This window comes from Crocodylus siamensis, chromosome 4, assembly GCF_052110815.1.
Source record: "Crocodylus siamensis isolate JL-2025a chromosome 4, ASM5211081v1, whole genome shotgun sequence".
Taxonomy (NCBI): domain Eukaryota; kingdom Metazoa; phylum Chordata; order Crocodylia; family Crocodylidae; genus Crocodylus; species Crocodylus siamensis.
Genome location: NC_143398.1, coordinates 145,761,940 through 145,783,586, shown reverse-complemented (window position 1 = coordinate 145,783,586; position 21,647 = coordinate 145,761,940). Strand labels below are relative to the sequence as shown.

Sequence of the window (21,647 nt, the reverse complement as noted above, 5' to 3'; positions counted from 1 at the left end):
TGCAGTAGGGGATACAAGAGGGTCCTTAGAGCTGATGGCTGCTGCATTACCCTATGAGTTGACACCTCAACAGCAATGGCATCTCTTGGGGTTGTGGGGGAGGGGGCAAAGGAACTGGGGCTACACCTCTGCTGGCAGTGTGCTGGGGCAGGAAGAAAAATTGCCAGCCATTGTTAAAAGGTAGGCAACCCTTCAGCAAGGTGGCACTCTGGACCCCGCACAAGCCCATTTTTACAGTTTTTAGTGACAAATCTCAGGGGAAGGCCAGTGATTCAACATAAAAGCAACACCTATTCTCATACCTGAGAAGTTGGAAGAAAACACCCAGTGCTGGTCTATAAACAGATCTCATTTTAATTATTCAAATTAATTCCCCCAGCACCTGCCCCCAACATACCTGCAGAGTCTGTTTCACAGCAAGCATCACATTATTCCATAGACTGTTTAGAACTCAGAAGTTGGAATTGGTTTTGTGCTCACTCTCACCACACACTTCAATGCAGAAGATGGCTGCAGTGCCCAGCTGTGACCAAGAAGGCAGAGAGAGCTGCCCCTTGAAAGCCAAACCTGGCTAAACCAGCCACCAACTGATTGGTTTGCCAAGGCCTGCTCCTCAGCTGCTTTCTTGGGAACAGGAATCAAGAGGCAAAGTGGTTCCACTTCACTCCCAGAGTGGTCCCCTTAGAATCTTCCTAGAGCAGCTTCAATCCCTCTCATAAACAAAATCAACAGGGAGAAGAAAAAGGCAGGATCTCTGAAGGCTTCTAAAATGTCATGTCTTTGAAAGACTTTACAGCTTCTCTTCACCCCAAGAAATCCAGAATATGCAGCTGCTTCCAGTCACTACTCAATGCCATAGCTGGAGATTGAACCTTCAAAGCTAGAAATGCTTTAGCAGTCAGAAGAGATGGGAAGGGAGGGGTTTAAAAGAACTTGACACCTCGGCCATCATCCAATGTGATAATTTCACTTTTGTGTTCTTGCTGTAAGGCTTGCAGGGCACGAAGTAGTATGGACTCATCCAAGCCATGGAACTCTAGGGAAGGACAAACATATCCCCAGTCAATATGTGCAAAAAGAATCACACTTAATAAAGCAGCATGACTCACAGCAATCCCAGCCTAATAATAGTGAGCTCCAGGGGGTGGTCTTTATGGAGTGTTTCTCAAGTACCAAGAGCACAACGAACAGTGCAGTTAATGCAAACTATTACCACTGTTATCATGGCATAAAAAAAATGGACAACGTGGGTTCTGCTGAACAGCAACAAAAAAAATTACATCATTTCCAGCACAGACTTGAAATCAGAAAGGGAGCCAGGCACATTTTATGAGGAAGAAAATCTTATTCAGATGAAAGCAGCTGAACAAGAGTACTAAGCTTTGGCCGGAGGAAAGAAAATAGCAAACCTGACAAAGCCAACACACCATGGTTAGTCAGATACTGGGACTGACTTGTGACAAGACTTATATACTGCAGCTCTCAGGATGAGAGTTCATTAAAGCAGCAAAACATACAGACCACAACCAATCTGGAATTATTTCACCACTAAAAACTGTAATCTATCAGGAATGTTTATCATTTCTACACCACACAGACAATATTACCTTCATTCTCTGTGTCATCTCCATTGACCAGCTCATACAGCGTGAATACAGAGTTGGTCAGGCCATTCTTCACCACCTGGAAAAATAGAAGAAATTTAGAGAACTTCACTTTAGTAAAAATAAATAAATAAATGAATGAATAGGGCACTCCCAAGACAGCTCTTCACTAGATCTTCATTAAAATGAAGTAGAATCCAGACAGTATTTGTTAGGTAAACAAACACTAAGAGTGCTTAACAACTTTTCAGAAACAAGATTTGGGTCTGGTGCAAAAGGAATAGCTTCCTTCTCTGATCCATCATTCTTATTCCGCTCCAAAATTAACAAGTTTTATGAAAAGTATTCAGGTCTGGAAGGGCAAAGCAACAGCAGTATTATCCTTACTACAGAACACTCAACTATCCTCACTCAGACAGAAGTGTGAGTGTTTAACAGCAGCATTTTATACAAAGTAAGTTCTGTACAACTGCAAGAGCCCATATACTCTGGCAGAAGGAACTGGGACAGGCAAAGGCAAAAGGCAGCAGAAATCAAGACCCCAAAGTTTGAAGGTAGCAGTCTCCACAACGCATAATTAACGTTGCTGTCCTGGAACACAAGGACAGTTTTCAGGCAAGATGACAAATCAACAGTTCAACTTGGTGCTTTTTATAGCAAGTTGGAAACAAAAGCTGCCTTTCCATACACAGAAAGAAAGTCTGCTCTGTGGAGCAAATACAGTCTCTTACCCACTGATAAATGAGCTTCCCCCATTCTTCCGGTCTCCGCCACATGACCAAGAAACTGGATTTGTTCTTGTCTAACCATTCTAGGTTTCCTAGGACACAATGGAAAAAAATGCATTAATCACAGTGTACTGGGCCTAGGATGTCTCCTCATTACAGGTTTTATAGTACACCTTAAATAACATGCATGCATGCAGTCAAGTGCCTGTATTTCTATCGTATTCTCTCACCCCCAGTCGGTTTTCTACACATCTCTTACTTCAACGAAGGCCTCTGACATGTTACATTTGTCACGCTATTCGTGTTTTATCACAACAAAAAGTTAGAGTTTACACATTAGTCTGCTGTACTAAAAAAATGGTAAGTCTGCCACAAAAAACACTGTAGTTTCCAACAGCAACTCCTTTGTCATGTTAAACTTTTCTGCAACAAATCTAACACGCGTGCAAGTCTCTCCCACTACCAGTATCCTACAGTGATCCACTCACATACCCTCCCTCCACCCTGCAAGGTAGGAGGAAGGAAGGACACCTGCTGTCTCCCTGACAGTCTGCCCAACCAGCAAGCTACCAGGGAGCACTGTAGGACTCCTACCACCTCTGTCGTGACTTCCAGGGTACAGTCTTCCCAGTACTCTGACAACAGTGCTTGCATCATGGGAATAACCACAACCATCACCAGTTCTGGCAATGACAAAGCAGGAGTCCCTGCCACCCAATCAGCCTTTACTGCACAGGCAGATTGCAAACAAGTTTCATCAGCTGTTGCTGCTGGATGACAAGGACTGATCAGGAAGCAGAGACTGAACAAAAAGCCCTTGCCACAGTGGCAGGCAGCTCCAACTAACAGGACTTTAGGAATGGCAAGAACTGGTCAGGCAGCAGCAAACAGCTGATGGGGTGGGTGAGTCAGTCAGTGAGCGAGCCTGTTCTGATTATTGAGACTCTTTCCTGGGGGAGCTAAGAAGTAGCCCTCTATCACCCCCTGGTTGGAGAGTGTGCCCTGTTGGCAACTTTGCTGTGCTCCAACCAGGAGGCTGTGTTCACAGGTATGCCTCATAGTGATCTATTTTCTGTAGTGCTACAAAAATCATGCATCAAAAGCCCAAGAAATCCCCCCAATTCTTTTGGGTTTAACTCTCCCACTCCCAAAACAGCAATTTGGGATCCTATAAAAGGAAAGTAGTTCCAAAAATAAAGACTCCATGGATACCAAGGGAATAAAGGAATGTTCCAATAGCAGTGGTAAAACAACCCAGCCTTTTGACACAGCTGCACATCCAGGCACATGGTACTAGGACAGAGCCTGGTGATGTAGCCAACAAGTCAGCAGAGATTTTTCACTCACCTTTTTTTCTCAGCTCTTCTAGCACAACCTGTATAGATTCCATGGGGAGTTTCCCTGTTTCTGCATTGAGGAATCACTCACCATAATTTAGTGCCACAGATAAAGTGCAGAGAATGAGTCAGATGCACGACTATTTCTAAAGCTGTTCAGGGCAGGAATGGGATGAGGGAAGCAATCAGACATATCTGAAGCAACCTAAACTGCACCACTAATGCCTCCTCAACCCCTTTCATCATAGACAGGGCTCACAAAACACATATGTATGTGCCTAATGCATTAGGAACTCTTTTCTACACATACAATCCTTATGATCCTTAATGTCTATCTGGGGCAGGCATACCCATTATAAAAGTTGGCCTAGGACAGTCGTCACCAACCAATGGATCTCTATCCACTGGTAGATCTCGGAGTCTTTTGCAATACTGGAGCCTTCTGGATTCGATCCAAGGCTGGGGTCGGGGGCTGAGTGCCCATGTGCACACCCTAGCCCAGCAGGTCCGTGGGGGAGGGAATGGGCAGGGGCTAGACTGAGGCCCCTGTGGTGAGGGACAGTGCCACAGCGGCAGGAGCAGGGGTAAATTGAGTGGAGCCCTGGCTGGGTGGGACATACCTGGTGGGGAGGTGCATCCCGAAATATTTTTTTCTCCCTCTACCACGATCTGCCCCACAAGCTTCCCTCCCTACAGACTTACCTGCAAGGGGGGGAAGGGTGGCAGCAGCAGATAGATCTTGGATTGTTTTTAAATGCCAGCGGAGACCACTGACCTAGGACCACTAAGGGAACTATAAGCATCCCTTAATCAGAGCAGCCAGTAGGCATCACAATCAATTTGGGGAAACAAGTAAAGGAAAACAGGGCTGGGATTCCACAAGGGGCAGGACGCAGCAAAGCGCTGCAACTTTTTTTTTTTTTTTTTTAATTTCAATTTTCCCTATTCCAGGCCAAATTAGCCAAAACAAATTCCAAATCTGTGACTCAGTCCAGAACCGTAAGTGTCCCTACTACTGGCAAAAATCTTCCACCCCCATTTGGGGCTTTAGATGTTTCCAAAACCTTTGGCGAACATCCTACTTGCAGGTCCAAGCCCAGAGGCTTGGGGTTTGGATGTCCCTGAGTTTTGTTTACCCTCAGCCATATGGCCACAGGAGCAAGCTAGGAAGGAGTCTCCCCTTTCCATAGAGTGAGCATAAAGCCAAGACCTTCTCACTCCAGCAGCTAAGTGGGAGGTTTACTTGACATTACCTTGGCAGGTACTATCCCCATGACAGGAGAGCGGTCTTCCTGGGGTGCGACTGGGAAGACCACCTCAGTGGTCACGGCATTTCCCCTGCCAGGCAAGCACAGGACTACACTTGATCTGAGCCCAATGACTTCAAAAGGAGATTACACTAGCGAATAGGGAACCGCTACTGATGCAACCTTCTTCACTATGGAGCACCACACAAGGGGCTTGCTGCCCTGCTGCTGGGCATCTCCCAGACAAGCCTGGCTTCACGATCAGAGGCGACAGAGCGCCCTTGCAAGTGCCGCAGGCCTGGGCGCAGCACACTGCTCCTACCCCGACCCCAACCCCTTCTCCAGGGCCCCCCTCAGGGCCACCAGCTCCAGAACAGCCCCAGCCGGCTCGCAGCGCTCCTGGGGCAAGGACACGAGACAAGGATACGCTGCAGCTTCCTGTTGTGGAAGAGCGGGCTGTCCTGCGCCTCCATGACCGTCATGCTGCACTGCTTGCTGAGGCGGCAGTAGGACAGCACCAGGGAGCACCAGGCCGCCAGCTGCTTCTGCCGCGTGTCCACATTGGGCTGCAACCTGGGAGAGGACGCGCCGGGCGCCCCAGTCAGCGCCGGGGACGGCCCCGCGGGGAGGGGGAGGGGGAGGGGGAGGAGGGGGCCCGCAGGGCCTGGCCTCCCACCCCCGGGGGGCGGTCCCGCGGGGCGCGCGGACTCACGTGAAGAACGGGGGGAAGCTGTACTGCCACGGCCACTCCGCGCTCATCGCCGCCGCCGCCAACGGAACCGCCGCGCCGCACTTCCGGTCGCCGCACTTCCGGTCCGCCCCGCGAGCCAAGGTTCCGGGCAGCGCCCGTTCCGCCCCCCGCCGCGGCGCCCGCTCGCCCTAGGCCTGGTCGCGGGCCGTGACCCGCGCTCGGACCCTCGATCTCCGCGCCCCGAGACCGTGGGCGGGCTGCTTGGTCGTGTTGCCGACTGTATGACAATTATTCTATTTCTACAATAAGTTCAACCCTTGTACGATCAAGAGTAGCACAAGTGTTCAGAATGCACCACGGTGTTTGAGGTACTTAATTGATGCAGCGTGTGGAAAACCCGCGAGTTTCAGCTGATTTTTTTTTCCAATACATTTTCCGTATTCTAAGCCAAGTTAACCGAAACAAATTCTAAATCTGAGAGTTAGTCCAGAGCCGTAAGTGGCGTCACTACTGGCAAACATCCTCCACCCCCATCTGGGGCTTCAGATGTTTTCAAAACTTTTGGCAGGCATCCTACTTGCAGGCCGGAGGCTTGGGGCTTGGATGCCCCTAAGTTTTGCTCTCCGCTGTAAGGTACCAGAGGCAAAGTACAAGGTAGTCTCCCATTTTTATGAAGTGGGCATAAAGCCAAGATCTTCCTACTCCAACAGCTAAGTCTCTGTATTACCTCCAAAGATATGCCAGTGGGGCTGGGAAGACTGCCTCCATGGTCACAGTGTTTCCTGTGTTAAGTAATCATGGATTATGCTTGACCTAAGTCTTCAAGAGACCAAGCAGCTTTAATTGACACAGTACATGGAAAAGCCAAACCTTGCTCAGGGAATCTCAACTGATTTTTACTTTTCTTGTCAATACTTCATTATGGCTCATTGCTTCAAAATACTAAAATGATTTGACTTTGAGACCCAATTCTCACGGACTCACTAGGCAGCTACAGTGAGCAATATAAAGTAAATAAGAAAACTTATTTGCATGCCTGTTGGTATACTTATCTGCACACTTTCCAGTGTATGGTAGTTTTTCAGCAAATATGATACTTTTGAGCTTCCAATACCATACTTTCACATTTAAGACCTAGGAACAGTGTTACTTTGTGCTGTGTGGGAATGTGGGAGGCCTGCAGCATGGGCTGCAGTGCTTCCTGTGGTCTGAGCAGGGGCAGGCCCACACCTGCTCTCGGATGTGGGGAGCCATTTAGTCAGGCAGGGGCTGATGCCCGGTTGGGCCCTGGGGCCTCTGGCCCAGGTGCTGGTCCCTAGCAGCAGCTGGGAGGCACTTGTGGAACCAGCTGCCTCTGCAGAAGTAACCTGACCTCTGTGATCAGTGTGGTCTACCCAGGTTGCTGCTCCCCACCCTGAGGCAGGGCTGAGCCAGGAGCTGATTCTCTACAGGACACAGGCATCTCCAGGTTAGGCAGCCACTTGTGACTGTCCCAGCCAGAGAGAGGGCAGGGCTTTGCACCTTACAGAGTAACTATATCAAAGATGTCATATCATAGAGGAGTAGGGCTGCAAGGAACCTCCCAAATCATCTAATCCAGGGGTTTTCAACCTTATTTTAATAAGGGTACCCCTGGCAGCTGGATGCAGAGCTAGGGGGGGAGGGCAGCAGGGAGTGCTGCACTGCCAGATGCAGAGCGACAGCAGCACAGGATGGTGGATGGCAGCAGTGGATGCAAGCTTCCCCCCACCCCCAATGCAGCCTGCAGAGGGTTGCCACTGCCCTTGCCCCACCCCGGCCCTGCTTCTGAAAGATGGTGGCCTGGGGTGGTGGGTAGTAGTATTAGGGCCTTTCCAGTATGCCCAGGGATACAAGTATACCCAGCTGGCAACCCCTGGTCTAGGTAACTGCCTTCTGCTTCTACACACCAGGGGGCAGGGTTGCTATTCTGCCTTCACGTGACAAAGACCGGTGACATTGACCTGCACAGTTCAACAGAGGGTAGTGTTGCACTCCTGGTCTCATTCACATGCTACCAGCTGGATGCGCCTGTGTATGATAAGATGGCTGGTGTGCAGTGGTGGCAAGGAGGTGGTGGGTTAGCCATTATCCCAGAGATGACTTCCTCGATGTCCGCTGCTCGGAGATACTGCCTCCCTACATTTGGGATCTACATGGGCTGTACATTAGCTGTTACTGTACTGGAAAGAAATCTAGGTGTCACAGGATGCGTCTACACATGCATTTACACTCCCTTAAATTTACTGTGCAGTAAGGGAATAGGCCAGTGTCTACGCGTGCACGTGTTAAAGCGCATTAATGCTGTGTGTGGTCTGACTTGGGACTAAAGTTAATCCCAAGTCAGTCTACACACAGTGTTACTGTGCAGTAAGACATCTATACGTGTGTTACTGCGCAGTAACTAATTGGGTGTAAATTGCACCTGTATTATGCAGGTATCCAATTTATGCTCAAGTCAACATAAGTCACCATATTTACTGTGCAGTACAGGTGTAGACGCACGCCCATACTGCGCAGTAATTTTGGTTACGGTGCAGTAAATGTGCATGGGTAGATGCGCCCACTGTGTACAATTCACTAAAAACATCAGCTCAGCATTCAGCAGCCATCAAAAAGCCAAACAAAATGTTCGGGATTTTTAAGAATGGACTTCTAAATAAACTGAAAGTATCACCATGTCCCTTTATAAATCCATGGTACCTTTGCACCTTGAATACTATGCCTTATTCTGGTCCCACACCTCAAAGAGCACGTCCCCAAGAGTGGGAATGTACATTTCCCTAAGGACAAAGAGCAGCAGCCCCTGGTGTGGTAGGGAAGCCTTACCTGGGGTCCTGGGGGCCTCTGGGGACTGCAGCTGTGGTGATCCAGCAGCAGGGAGCCTCACCAGCCAGGCTGTGGTTCAGGTGGAGCATGCTACTGCCAAATGCACCATTCTGCTTTTTTTAGGCATATTTTTTTTTACACTGGGATCTCTCAGTGTCAACCCCCGCACTGCAAATTAGCAGCACAGGGAACACCTGCATATGCAATGTATGCAGTGTCACAGACTGGTCTGTAGCACCACATACTGCATGTGTTCACTCAGTTGGACATGCCAAAAAAAAGATACAGAAGAACTAGAGAAGGTACAGAACAGGGCAACAAAAATGATTAGTGGTGTGGAGGGGCTTCCATATGCAAGAGTGATGCGTAGTGGGTGCTCATTGGGTGCACCCCCTGAGCATGGCGCACCCCCTGAGCATGGCGATGCACCCCCTACAAAAAGACACCGCCGACACTGTCAGCAGTCCCTGCGGGCGGTCACCGCTCACCACCCTGCTGCCGACAACTCTGGCGGCATCTGCGGGTGGTCCACAGTCCACGCTGGACACCACTAATGCTGCTGGCGGCATCTGCAAGTGGCTGCTACCCGCTAGTCAGCACTCGCCAGCCCCGCCCCGCCACTGCTGCCAGCACCGGCGGCATCTGCAGGAGCTCCCTGCTTACCATCCCTGCACTCCTGCCAGCGTAGCCATGCCCCCCCAGCCACCTGGGGCACACATCAGTCATGTCAATATGAGGAGAATCTAAAGAGGCTAGGCCTATTCAAAGAGATGCTTGTGTGGGAGGACATGGTAAAGGTTTACAAAATACTACATGGTGAAGAGAAAGTAAATAGGCATTCACTATTTTTAAATCTTTCGCCTTTACTCTTGCACAATACAAGAATTGGGTGTCACAAAACATACTAGTAGGTAGTAAATTGAAAACTAACAAAAGGACGTTCTTTTTCACACAGCACGTAACTAGTGTGGAACTCATTGCACCAAGATGTTGTGGAAGCTGACACTTTAGCCATGCTCAAAAGGGGACTGGAGAAATCTTGGAGAGGTGCATCAATAGCTATGGAGCATGGGAGTTAAGAGTACAGCCTCTGAATCAGAACTTCCTAGAACTGGAGGCTGCAAGTGAAAGAGGAATAGTGGAAAACCCCTGGTGATACGCTGTTCATTTCCCCTTTAAGCATCCAACCTTTGCCTCTGTGATACAGAACACTGTACAAGATGGACCTATAGTCTGACCCAGTAAAGGCAGTTTTTATGTTCTTATTTTCTTATGCTTGGAGAGTGAAGTCTGTCCATGTCTTCAGGAGGGCTCTAGCCCCACACCTTGACCCTGGGCTCTTTGGACTGGTGCAGCATCACACCAATACAGGGAAGGATAGAGAAAGCAGTGCCCACAGCAAGTTGTATTCAACAGGACAGATGTTAGCAAATAGCCATTTCCTTCTCAGCCCAGCACAGGATTGTGACCACTGCACAGCCCTGAGGAACTGGGGCAGCCAGACCCAATGAGGAGCCTGGGGTGTGGGTTGAAGCAGCAGGACTTCCTGCAGTGTGAAAACCACGGTTAAGAGCTGCCCCCACCCATCCCTGCACACACATGGTGCCACTGCTGCTGCTGAGCAACTGAATGCTCAAGGTCCTATATTGGAGATGCCCCAGATGCTCCCCTGGATCTTTCCCCCTGTGCAGTCCAGAGGCAAGTGTCCCAGGTCATGTCAAGGCCATGTCAGCTTTTGCACTCAGCTACACAGAAGTTCTGCCAGAGGGGCCTAGAACAGGGCATTAATGAGTGCTGAGAGATGCAGTCAGGCCCTGGGCGTTGTTCGCCTGGTGTTTCCTTCCACAGGGAGGGAGCTGAAGCTGTTGTCAGCCATCCAGTAGGGTGAGGACAGGAAGGAAGAGGCCAGCCTGGGGGGGCGTGGAGCAGAGTGCAGAGACTGCGTGCAAGGGAAGGGATGGCTCAGCCCAGGCCTCCTGCTCAGCCCAGTAGACCCACATCATATCCACCAGGTCCCCATCAAGCCCTGAGACAGGCCAGCTCCCCACTCTCCTAGTTTCCCAGACTTCCTCAGTTCTGCCATCCAGGTGAAAATGAAACCATAGCAGCAGCATCTCCTTTTCAGCTGTCAGCCTCTGCCCTGGTTGAAGGGGGTTGGCACCCCCAAGGTCCTTAAAACTAGCTTCTGGTCAGGGGTTGGTCAAGCCCCCAACACTAAAGGGAGAGACAGGGACAGTAAGAGGGTTGGTGGGGTGGGGTGGGGCAGAAGGGACCGACAGCCCAGGAATCAGCGTCTACTTGAATTATGGAAGGCAGTAGGAACTACAGCTCTTTCAGTGCCGGAGGAGGGGGGTGCGGGGAATTATGCTGATCACTGGAGAGCAGGGGGTGGGAGTAGAGTCTTACCTGCTCTGGCTTGCTTCATTGTGGGTGGTAGCTTCAACTGCAGCAGCTGAGAAACCAGCAGTGGTGTAGGACCCTTGAGGGCTGCTTCTGGTGCCCTATTTGCTCCTCCACCCTGAGGTACAGGGCTTGTCTCCAATGGCAAAGCCTTCCTGGGAGGGGGGCATGATTTCACTCTCTCCCCCCACAATACATTACTGAGCATGGTTTGTGCCTACCATGACAAAAACTCTTGTGGGGAGGGGACCGCATGGGCACCCCCTCTAAGTTGGTGTGAAGGGCTGGTGCCCTGCTCACTCCTACCTTCTTATGCTACTGAGTGAGATGAGGGGGTGAAGTAGGGGCCAGCCCAGGAGGAAGCCAACTGAAGACAAAGTAAGGGCCAGGAACAATCCCTGTGGCCTGAAGACAGACAACTAATGGGCCTTAGTTCATGCCCCTTCTAGGCCCCATGAAACTCCTGCCTGAAGCAGCTGTGCACCCATGCTGGGGCCCAGCACAGCCAGGTAACTTTGGCTGCAAGGGAGAGGTTAAGCTATTTAGAGAGGCCAAGCTGCCCCTTGTTCTCTGACTGCCACCCAGCCTGGCAGTGGCCCAGGCGGATGGGAGAGGCGGATGAACTGACTGCCTCGGTGTACTCCAGGGGCAGGCACTGGCACTTGAACAAAAAATGTTCCCAGGGTGGGGGCCACACAATGACTCACAGAGCCAGCTAGGGCAGGAAAGGAGGGGCCTCACTTGGGCTCCTGGGTGGGACCTTAAAGGCTGGAGGGCGACCATAGCACAGTGTCCCCCTATGCACAGAGGCACATGTACGCACAGCATACAGGCATACTGACACACACACTTAGATACTGTAGTGATTGCCATGGAGGTGCCTGCCAAGTAACAAACCAGATCCTCCCAGCCCCAGGCCCACCCCCATCCCTGCACAACAGCTAAGCCTTCCTCATGCCCCAGGCCTCAGCCCAACACTGACCCTCCCTGACCATGCCTGGCTCCTTGCCATGTCACTCATACCCTACTCTGCTCCAAGGGAGGAAGCTCCCAAGCCAGGCTTTGGAGTCTGCCTCGCTCTCAGGCCCTATCTGTCTTGGTCTTCCCTATGCCTGCCCCAACATTGCTTTGCATCTGGGACAAATGTGTCCTGATCATTCAGGTCACCCAACAATGTCCGCCCTCCCTCCCTGGATAAGGAGCTGCCTGGCAGTGCAGCAGGGGTGCATCAGATGGACTTGCTGTTACCCAAGAGAGGGACTGCTGAGGCTTGTATGATATAAACAGCAATCTGCTATGGTCCAGGAGGCCTGGGGATTACCGTATGTCCCTGGATAATCCTGGGGAAGGCCCCAAAACAAGGTTGAGCCCCACAAACAGCAGAAGAAAGCACCCAAGAGCCAATTCTCTGTGGGGTTTTAGACTGGAGTGGCACAGGGCAATGCCCAGCTGGCAGCAGGGATGGGGATGTGGTTCTCTCTACCTCCTTGCTCTGTCCAGCATTTGTGTGACACACAGCAACAAACCAATCAGCAGCAGGAAGCAGTCAGTGTCCAGGGAGAGAAGCTCTTTAATCTCCAACAGTGTAACCAATGAGCTGGTTTCCAAAGGGGACTGGAAAACATTTTGGGATGAACCACGACGAGTTGTGTAGCATCCGGTTCTCCACAGAAGGGAAACAGGCACCAGAGTCTAATAAACAAGCAGGGGAAGCCAACTGCCCTGACACCTCTCCAAAGCCACAAGGTTTTCCTGGCAGTGCAAGGCCAGGGGCTGCCTCCACCCATAGCACTAACACCATGCTGCAAGCCAGCTCCTTCTTAGGGGACATACCTACACGTGGGCTGCTGGAGCACCTGGGGCTGCTGGAGCAGGATTCCTAGGGAGACAGGGGTACTGATATGTCCTCCATCGGAGGTCTATATTGAGCAGATTCTTTTTGGTGTTGGGTGGTGGAACCAGAGCTTGCTCCATCCACTCCATGCATTGACCTGGTATTAGTGCTTCCAGGACCGGTGCAAAAAAACAGAACCAACCCGCCCCCCCCCGCCCCCCCCGCCAAAACAAAAAACAAAAAACCAAACTTTCAGCTCAGCTTAGGAGGCTCAGACACAGGAGACTTTAGAGCAGTGGTCAGCAACCTTTCCAGGCTGTAGGTTGGAATGATCCACCTCAGGTCAAAGGCAATAGACAGAACTTTGGGACCCAGCTAATGCCACTGCTTCTCCCCACTGTGGCATGGAGGGAGGGGTGAAGTGCCTGAAGCCGTCTGTGGGTTGGGTCCAATGGCTCCATGGGTCGACTCCAGCTCAAAGGCCATAGGTTACTAATCTCTGCTTTAGAGCATTTAAGTGGCACTGACTGAGTCTTCAGCCCATCCAGTTCTTCCCTGGCAGCTGCCTGGAAAAAAAAATCAGGGACAGACCCTGAGTGTTGGGGCCGCCCAGCCTGAGGTGGCCCCTTCTTCTGGAAGCAGGCTGCATGTGTGAACACCAGCAGGCTGGATTCTGCTCCAAACGTGACCCCAGGGCAAAGTCCTCCAGAATGTGCTGTCCTTACATGGTGGAACTGGTGTTTGGAAGCAAATATGCCTCAGTGCATGGGAGAAGACACAACAAAGATTAGCCACCATGTTCAGCCAGAGATGCATATGGAAGGGTTGCTGAGCTGTTGCTCCAGGGTTCCTCTAAACTGTCAGGTCTGTTAGTCGGCTAGGACCTTTGTGAAACAATGGTTCTTCCAGCTATCAGGTGCAGCCAAATTAGCAACAGCATGAGAAGGGCCGCAATTCCAGTCTGAGCCAGAACCACACACTGCAGGGATTTAGCACTACCCAGCCTCCTTCCAACATTGAACCTTGGTTTGGTTCAGACACTGGACAAAGCTCTGGGGTTGGCATCACAGTGAGCAGGTGACAGAAGTTGGGTTTGTGTTGAAGATTTGGTCCAAGGCCTTGGGTCTGGTTCTTTAATGAGCTTGGGTTAACTCACGTGTCCTTGGTGGCATCTTAACCTGGGATCCCCCACAGGCTCACAATGCTCAGGACTGCATCTTCCCATCCTTGCTCCGCCACACCACCAAAGCAACCAAGAAGGGGATGAGGCAGATGGGGGTGATGATCATGGCCAGCAGCACATCTTCGGGAGGGTCAAAGTACATAGGGCGCTCCAGGGTGCAGTTAAAAAAGTATGTGTGGTGGCTTTGGAAGATGTACTTCTCTGCAACAGCATTGGGGTAGCTGTAATTTATCTTGTCAGCCCAGCCCTCGAGGCAATATCGAAGAATACTGTATGGCCTGGGGGAGAGAGGCAAGAGGTAGCTAAGCCCACTCCAGGACTGGGCATTCTTTGGTGCTGTCAACTGGTGCGAACTGAGAAGAACTGCCACCAGACAACCTCAACACTTTTGCCAAGCAGACGGAGCCAGACCCAACACCACTGGAACAATTCTAAGGAGTCCAGTGTGCCAGCTGGTTCAGAGTAAAAGCCCAGCCTGGGTCTGAGTCAGATATGACATTAGCTCCATCCATTCCTGTGGGTTGGCTCTGAGGACCTTCATCTCACATTTAGTTTTGCCTACCTAGTGCCAGGTATGGCCAAATACCCCTGGCACCTCACTGCCTGAGTTCATCCTCAAGTCCAAATGGCTGTCATGTCACAGCTGCCAGGTAGGAATCAGCCAGCAATGGACAGCTGAAAGAGAACAGCTTTTTGGGTTGCCCTGAAGTGGTTCATGGAGCAATTTTTGGGGGGAAAACAGTTTTCCAGTGTCAAACATTTGTGCCCACAGGGTTTGCACTCTTTGGAATTTCAAGTGTAATGGCTTGAGCTGAATGATTTCATAGCAGTTCCACTGGATCTAGATCACTGTATCAAAAATGCTGCTTAGAAATTGTGAACAAAACAAGCTTTTCCTCTTTCATACAAAATTCTGAGTAGAAAACAACCCCACCCTGCCACCAGCCCTGCACAGGCCTAGAGTGCCACAGGACTCTGGTACAGCCAGTGAGAACCATACCCTGAGTACCAAGGCAGTGCCCATGCACAGCCAGACCCAACTGCTCCCCCAGCAGTTCCCAGCCTTGGACTGAGAGCACCATACATTTAACCTTCTCCCTACTGCCTGGCTAACTGTACTTTAGCAGCTGATGGACATTGGAAAGAGCTCTGTGTGGAGCCTGGCTCACTGGCAAACCCCTGCCAGACGCTATTCAATGCCCTGCACCTCTGGTACCTGCTGATGACACTCCATTCACATAACTGTACCCCGGTCACGTTCTTCATCATTTCAGAGAAATTGGACCAGCAGTCATTCGCTATGTGTGCATAAATCTCACCTGGAAAGAAGAAAACTTAAGCACTGAACAAGATACAAATAGCAGATAGCAAGGATCTAGGAGCCCTGTGCTAGGCACAGGGCCTGCCTGTGGGAGGGAGGGGTAGTGGCTGCACCAACAGAAAGAATGGCAAAGCCAGAGTCTGTATGATCTCAGCAGCTTCCCATGGGACAGAGCCCAAGTACCCTTCTTGCTCTCCTTTACTCATGCCCCAACGGGCCCTCAGTGAGGCCTTTCCTGCACAGTCTAGCGCACAGTGACCTTGGGGAACTCCCCTTCAGGACAGGGGCAGTCTAGCCCTCAGCTAGTGACAAAGCTTCAGCCTGACAGCATAGTAGTGGTTGTGTGTATCTGCTATATTGCTCTATCCAATGGGAAACTGAAGTCAAACTGAGCATCCTACCCCTCTATGGGGATAAGTTACAGCTGTTAAATTAAAATTACTGAAGTTTTGCTTCCTCTTCTCACAGGATACACCACATTCAAGCCAGTTACCATGTATCAGCCTGGCACATAGCAATTTCCCTTCTCTGAAGTTAGTAGAATTATTTTGTCTGTCCAAGCCCGTAGGCACGTGACAGCACCCAGCCCTGAAGCATTTGGGCTCTGCATTCATGGTCATACCCCTCAAGGGGCCCTCACAACTCTCAACACTGGCAGAGGGAAAGCACCAACATGGTCCCTAGTGCCTTCCAAATACAGATGCAGGCTGTGATCCAGAAGGCAGCAAACAAGGGCACAGGGCTAAACCAGGACAAAACATGCCCTGCAGAAATTACAGCACAGGCATTCTATGCAAGTCACCACAGCTGCCCACCTAGGCTGCAACCTGGTAGGGAGACAGTTTCAGAGGAAGAGGCTTCCTGCAGCACTGATCTGATCCCAGCACTGTGGGGGTCTACCCTGATGCTTCTGGCCCTGCTGCTAACCAACCCTAGCCATGCTCTACCCAGTACTTACGTATTAGGAAGTATGCTGCAGTCTCATTTACAGTCAGCTGAGGTGCTTGTGTGGCAGTCCCACCATGGCATACCTTGCTCCCAAGAGCCACTGGGGAGGATGAAAAATCAAAGAATGAAAAACAGGAGTGAAAGGGAGCTCAGCAGTGGTGTAGACCAGCCCCCTGCTCCAGGCAGGACCTGGACTCAAAAGGAGATATGTTGTAAGGACTTTCTTCATCCATCCCTGCAGTTCTGTCTCTCTGGGCACTGCCCCAAAACACCCCCTGGCCTGTGATGTTTGTGAGAAGCTGGGGGCAGCTGTAGGCATAGGGCTAGTGACATAGGTGGTATATTTCTTGGGCTTGGTCAACAGTAGTGTAGAGGTCAAGATTTGCAGAACCGGCCTCTGATACTTGGTACCCAGATGGTTCCGGGCAGCCTGATGGCTACAGGGAACCAAACACTTGCTTGTTGCCGTCAGCTCAGTTGGCACTATGGTGCTCAGGACCCCTCCTGCCCTGGCCCCAGAGTTTCACCCAGCATCCCCACTGCTCCCTGCTACACCCTTCTTTCTGCAACTCTTGGGTGCAGTAGAGGCTGTGTGCAAATGAAATGGCCTGGCGTTGCATGCATGGTGAGTGCCGTGGCCATGGAAGGGCACATAGCACCTGCAGCAGTTGGGAGCACTGGGCAGGGTACCACCCTGCACCAATTCCACAGGGAGATGAACTGGGCATAAGACAGGTAGCTCTAAGACGAAGCATGGGAGCAGAAAGGGGAAGAGGAGAGGACAATCAAAGTGAAGCATGCGATTAGGGGAAGAGCTGGGTTGGGAGGTGTTGGGACCCAGTGGCTTCTGGATCCAGCTTGACAGTACTGGCAATTGGCAAGAGACTACTGTCTGTTTGCTGCATGCTTATTCTTAGCTGCAACCCAGCAGAAATTTGACAGACAGGTGACCCTGACCATGACCTGTCCCTGGTAAAGGAAAAGAAGAAGTCTGGAAGGATCCTGGTTGGATGACCAAAAGCTAATCAGGAAGTTGGCTAACTAAACTGAATAAATATAACTTGGGCAAAAGAGGAACAGTCAGAGCAAAATCTTACCGCCACCTAAGAATAAAAAGATTACCTCAGAATAAAAAAAATTCCAGTTAAAGGTAACCACATATGGCAAGCAGATATTGGCTCGTTAATATGCATTGTAGGGAAGAGTTCATCCTAATATATTAATAGTAATGCAGCAGTGATAAGGTATATAAATACAACCCAGCTTTTCCCCTAATCACATGCTTCACTGTCTCCCTAGGGTAGTGGCTGGACCTGTTCCTCCTACAATGCCATGTCTAAACCTCCCTTGAGATTTCAGAGAGGGAAGAAACTGGTCTTCATGACCTGGACTGCTATTGGTTGGCAGCACCCATTATGATTGTGCAGAGCAGATGAGGTTACCTTGCCCGTCTGGCTGGAGAGTGGACCTGGGTTAGGGCAGCTGTCTTCTTGACCTTTCCTTCCTCATGGGGAGCTGGTCTATGACACAGCAGAGCTGGGGGGCAGTGGGTTGGGTGCTGTTTGTGGTACACTGCCCAGTGGGGGCTGCTCTATGGCATGCCAAGACTGACAGTCCAGTCCCTGAAATTGCAAGGCTGGGCAGACTGGCTAGTGCCATTCCAGCGAGGGCAGGATTGGCTCACTGCTTGGCAGTGCTGGGTGATCCAATCTGTGGCATGCTGAGGCTTGGGACTGGTCTGTGGTATGCCAGGGCTAAGGGACATCTGGCTACTTGCTGTTTCTCTACCTACTTCTGCATTTGTGGGATCTCACAGGCAGCAGTGCTTCCTCTTCCCACCACAGTTTTGCTGTGGGAGCAAATCTGAGGCTCAGTGACAGGCTGCATGCCCCTGGGGAGGGGGAAGTGGGAGGGCAGGCACACTGGTGGAAGACAGGGGTGCCCCACAGTCAAAGTATCACCAGCACCTTTCTGTCCAGGCCCCAGGCAGGTCATCATGCCATTGATTCAGACAGAGGCTTGCAGGTCTGGGGCCTTTCAGTGCGTGTTTTGCCATCCCAAATGTCCCTAAGTCATGATGATAATAAACAGGGGAAAAGGATGGGAAGCAGGAAGAGGTACCCAAAGCCAAGCAGCAGCATTTGCATACCTTCTGTGGTGCAGGCTCAGCATGCTGTTACAGATGCTCACATAGACCTCTCACAAGCTGCTCCCCAGCACAGACACACACCAACCCCATGGCCAGGACTCCCACCAGGCACGTGTGCTAAACGTGCTTCCCACTGCTCACAAGCACCTTGCCAGCCTAGCCTCCTGCCAGATTCCCATCCCCTTTATGCAGGGGGGGACCGAGGCATAGAGGCACAGGTCATCAGAGCCAGAGCCGGGGCTGAAGCCCAGGAGCCCTGTCTCAGAAAGGTAAAAAGGACTCCCTGGAGCCTTCTCCTCTCTGTGGGTTAGTGATTCATTTTTTAGATTTGTGTGCTGCTGTCCCCAGAAGAGGCTCAGGAACAGTCCCACTTTTCACTGGGGCTGCTGTCCCTGCCCTTTTCCCTGCTCCCCTGTACAGAGGGGTCACTGAACCTGGTCAGCAGCATGTACTGCCCTCCCATGCAGAGCTCCCCCGGCTGGAGGCTATCACACAGAAGGAGAGAATATTTGATCTAGAGTCAGTAAAGAGGGCACATTGCTGGAAGGGGAGAAGCCATGCTTGCTCCTGCAAAGCTGCATTTGGGGCTCCCCTGCCTTGCAGTCCCACCCCAAAGAGAGGTGAATATAGCCAGGCTCCAGCAGGGGTCACAGCTCAGAGAGGCTGCAGCCAAGTCTAACATGTCATAGAGCCCAAATCTGTGAACCCTTCCACCCCTTAAAGGCCCCTGGCAGGGAGAAGAGCCAGCCCCAGGCAGCCCCGCACCAGGCTGAGCTCAGCTAGAATTGCACTTACCCCAGAGCAGCAGTAGGAGCCCCCGGGAAAGGCAGCCAGAGCCTGTCTCTTTGCATAGTGCCATCCTACAAAGTCTGCCTGCTAATGACCAGGACAAGTATTTCAATGGAAATAACAGGAAGCAACTCCTTTCCTCTGACAGGGGTGGTATCTACTACAGGAGACGTGTGAAAACTGAGATTACTCAGTGCTGCTTTAAAACAGATCTCCCAGTGGGACTCCTGTCAGAACAGAGCAACCGCTGGGCCCCCATGCTGCTAGGTGTGTGCTTGGCGCCTGTGGGCACCGATCCTCACCACCCAGAGCTGCCCCAGCCTTGGGGTATCTCCGTCACTTTACCCACACATCTGGCCAGTGGCAGGGAGAACTCTGCTCCCTTTACAACACATAAAACTTTTACAAGGCCCATTATTTGTTTGTGTATTTCACTTTAATCCTGTCTGGGCTGGGTTGTGAAATCACCAGTCTCCTGCAAGGAGAGCAGGCAGCCCGGGGGAATGGATGGGGAAAGTGTAATATCTCAGTCGGGCACTGATATTCATGAGCTATGCAGTTTGTGAGCTTGGAGGCAGGTTCAGGGGGCTTCAGAGCCAACCACCCTATGTCTGCTGCTACTACCTCAAAGCCATCTCTCAGCATTTACCTCTGAACGCAGCCTGAACACCACTGCTCAGGGGGTAATCTTTCCACACTCTCCAGCCCCCCGGAAAGCAATGAGGAAGACAGCACTTGTCGCCCACCCCCAGGAGTGCCAGGAAGCCTCACACCAACACAGGAAAACCCTGAGGGAATTCGTGTTTACCAAAGTGGGGGAGCCCAGCAGCTGCTCAAGGCAGGAAAGAAGAGCAAGCACCCACCCCATTGCTCTGCTGAGTGCCTCCACTCCTGATTCCTGGTCCCTGCTAACCCAGCCTTGGGCTCCCCAACCTCACAGCTCTGCTGGTGCCCCTCACTCCTGACCCCAGCCCCTGTTAGCCCAGCCCTGGGCTACCACAAACAGAAATGAATGGCTAGTCCGAATGACACTGCACAGTGCATTCGTTCTGTGATGTGCTCACAGGGGGAAACATGCTGAGACCAAACACACTCATTTCACTTCTGGCTTGAGGCAGAATTTGAGCCTAATGTTTCCTGTTTAGCAGGCAGTTTGTTGAGCTCACAAACCATGTGTAAACTGTGGGGCAAAAAGACTGCAGCTCAGAGGAACCCTCCCTGAACTGGAAAGATAATATCACTCTGTGCTTTGTGCTTTCCCTGCAAATGTCCTCGCCTAATAGGCCAATTGTCTCTGGGCTGCGCAATAGTAGCTTGTTCCAGGACACTGCAAGATCTTCCATGGGAGAGCGGCTGCATCTGGAACACATAATGACCCGCACATGAAGCTCCTGGGGTGTGCTCAGGGGTTAGAGCCCCTCGATCCCATTCTTTGTTGTCTGCACACTTGGAGCCGAGCCTCAAGTTCTGCAGATGGTGTTTCCTTGCCAAGGCAACACCCACTGATGTCATCTGGAGTACTGCTGCTTGAACAGGGCCATGCTTGTCACTCATGTGTGACGCTCCCAGCCAGGACTGGCTGTGGAGGAGTCCCTAGTGCACAGATCCAGGCTGGAGCAGTTCCACAAGCCCGACTGCCTCACTCTGCCAGGCAAACACCATGTTCTTTCCTGATCCCTGAGGAGGAACTCTAGTGGGGCAAGGTGACCAGTGAGTGGCAGACTGAGGACAACGCGCTCCCAAAGAGCCAGGATCCTGAGAGGGGAGCCAGGGGTGACAGTCATGCCTGTCAGTGCTACCTGACTGATAGGGGCCAGGCTGTGCCTCCAGGCTTGCAGGGGGTCTTCTTTCTCCATCCAGGCTGGGGCCTCTCTGGGCAGGGAGAACCCACACCAGAGTGAACAATAAACACTTCTCCTGGTGCTCAGCCTCCAGCCCCTCCCAGCAGGACCTGGAGAAGTCAGCACAGAACCACAGAGCAAGTCCCAGGGTCCTGCTGCAGAGTGAGAAGGGTCTTATAATGAGTCAATGGCAGAGCTTTGAACAGATCCCGGGAGCCCTGACCTCCAGCCTCCTGCACTGCAACCTCATCTCCCCCTACACTTTCAGGGCTAGGACCCCAGAGTCCTGACTAACCCTTTGCTAGACAGCCTTTGGGCCCCATTCCCCTCCCACCTACATCTAGCAGTAGAGCCCAGGAGACCTGACCCCCAGTCCAGTCCCACCCCTATTATTTTAAACTTGATCCTGGTGTCTTCCTGATCCCTCCTGTATTCAGCCGACTCCTGATACACATTAGATCTGGGGGCCTTACACAGTGATGGGTGAGCAGGCATTTGTGACCTGTCTGTTGCTGTGGACCACTGCTCCCCCCTAGCATGCCCCTCCACAGTACCCCAGCTGCCTGCTGCTGTCTCTGTCATGAACCCCACTTCCACCACCTGCACCATATGTTGCTGGTGCCCACTATCCACTAGCAACAGCAGGGAGGAGCAACAATAAACAGTGCCTGCTGTAGGGAGCAAGAAAGATAGCAGGAGGGAGGATTAAGTGGGGTGCTACATATAGC

At 51.5% G+C, this 21,647-nt stretch overlaps 2 protein-coding genes across 2 annotated transcripts; both read right to left on the bottom strand.

The window, feature by feature from the left end:
* Nucleotides 1-330: 330 nt before the first annotated feature.
* VPS25 (vacuolar protein sorting 25 homolog) lies at nt 331-5,773 on the bottom strand. The gene is made up of 6 exons (XM_090044039.1): nt 5,629-5,773; nt 5,344-5,489; nt 3,680-3,733; nt 2,336-2,424; nt 1,608-1,683; nt 331-1,036 (listed from the first exon to the last, which is right to left on the bottom strand). Exons 1-6 carry the CDS (start codon nt 5,673-5,675, stop codon nt 924-926), a joined length of 525 nt encoding a protein of 174 aa, XP_089900165.1. The 5' UTR covers nt 5,676-5,773; the 3' UTR covers nt 331-923.
* Nucleotides 5,774-12,404: 6,631 nt separating this feature from the next.
* On the bottom strand, nt 12,405-19,176 carry RAMP2 (receptor activity modifying protein 2). Its single transcript, XM_090044038.1, has 4 exons — nt 19,085-19,176; nt 16,151-16,240; nt 15,088-15,190; nt 12,405-14,149 (listed from the first exon to the last, which is right to left on the bottom strand). The coding sequence occupies exons 1-4, from the start codon at nt 19,146-19,148 to the stop codon at nt 13,894-13,896; spliced, it is 513 nt and encodes a 170-aa protein (XP_089900164.1). The 5' UTR covers nt 19,149-19,176; the 3' UTR covers nt 12,405-13,893.
* Between the last annotated feature and the right edge of the window lie 2,471 nt (nt 19,177-21,647).

Excerpts from the sequence above, each read along its gene's own strand:
- RAMP2 (XM_090044038.1), bottom strand. The coding sequence starts at position 19,148 with ATGGCACTATGCAAAGAGACAGGCTCTGGCTGCCTTTCCCGGGGGCTC. Across the intron at positions 15,191-16,150 it reads TGCAGCATACTTCCTAATAC|GTGAGATTTATGCACACATA; the intron begins GTAAGTACTGGG and ends TCTTCTTTCCAG. Across the intron at positions 14,150-15,087 it reads GAATGGAGTGTCATCAGCAG|GCCATACAGTATTCTTCGAT; the intron begins GTACCAGAGGTG and ends TCTCTCCCCCAG.
- VPS25 (XM_090044039.1), bottom strand. The coding sequence starts at position 5,675 with ATGAGCGCGGAGTGGCCGTGGCAGTACAGCTTCCCCCCGTTCTTCAC. Across the intron at positions 2,425-3,679 it reads AGAAGAGCTGAGAAAAAAAG|GAAACCTAGAATGGTTAGAC; the intron begins GTGAGTGAAAAA and ends ATTGTGTCCTAG. Across the intron at positions 1,684-2,335 it reads GGAAGCTCATTTATCAGTGG|GTGGTGAAGAATGGCCTGAC; the intron begins GTAAGAGACTGT and ends CTATTTTTCCAG.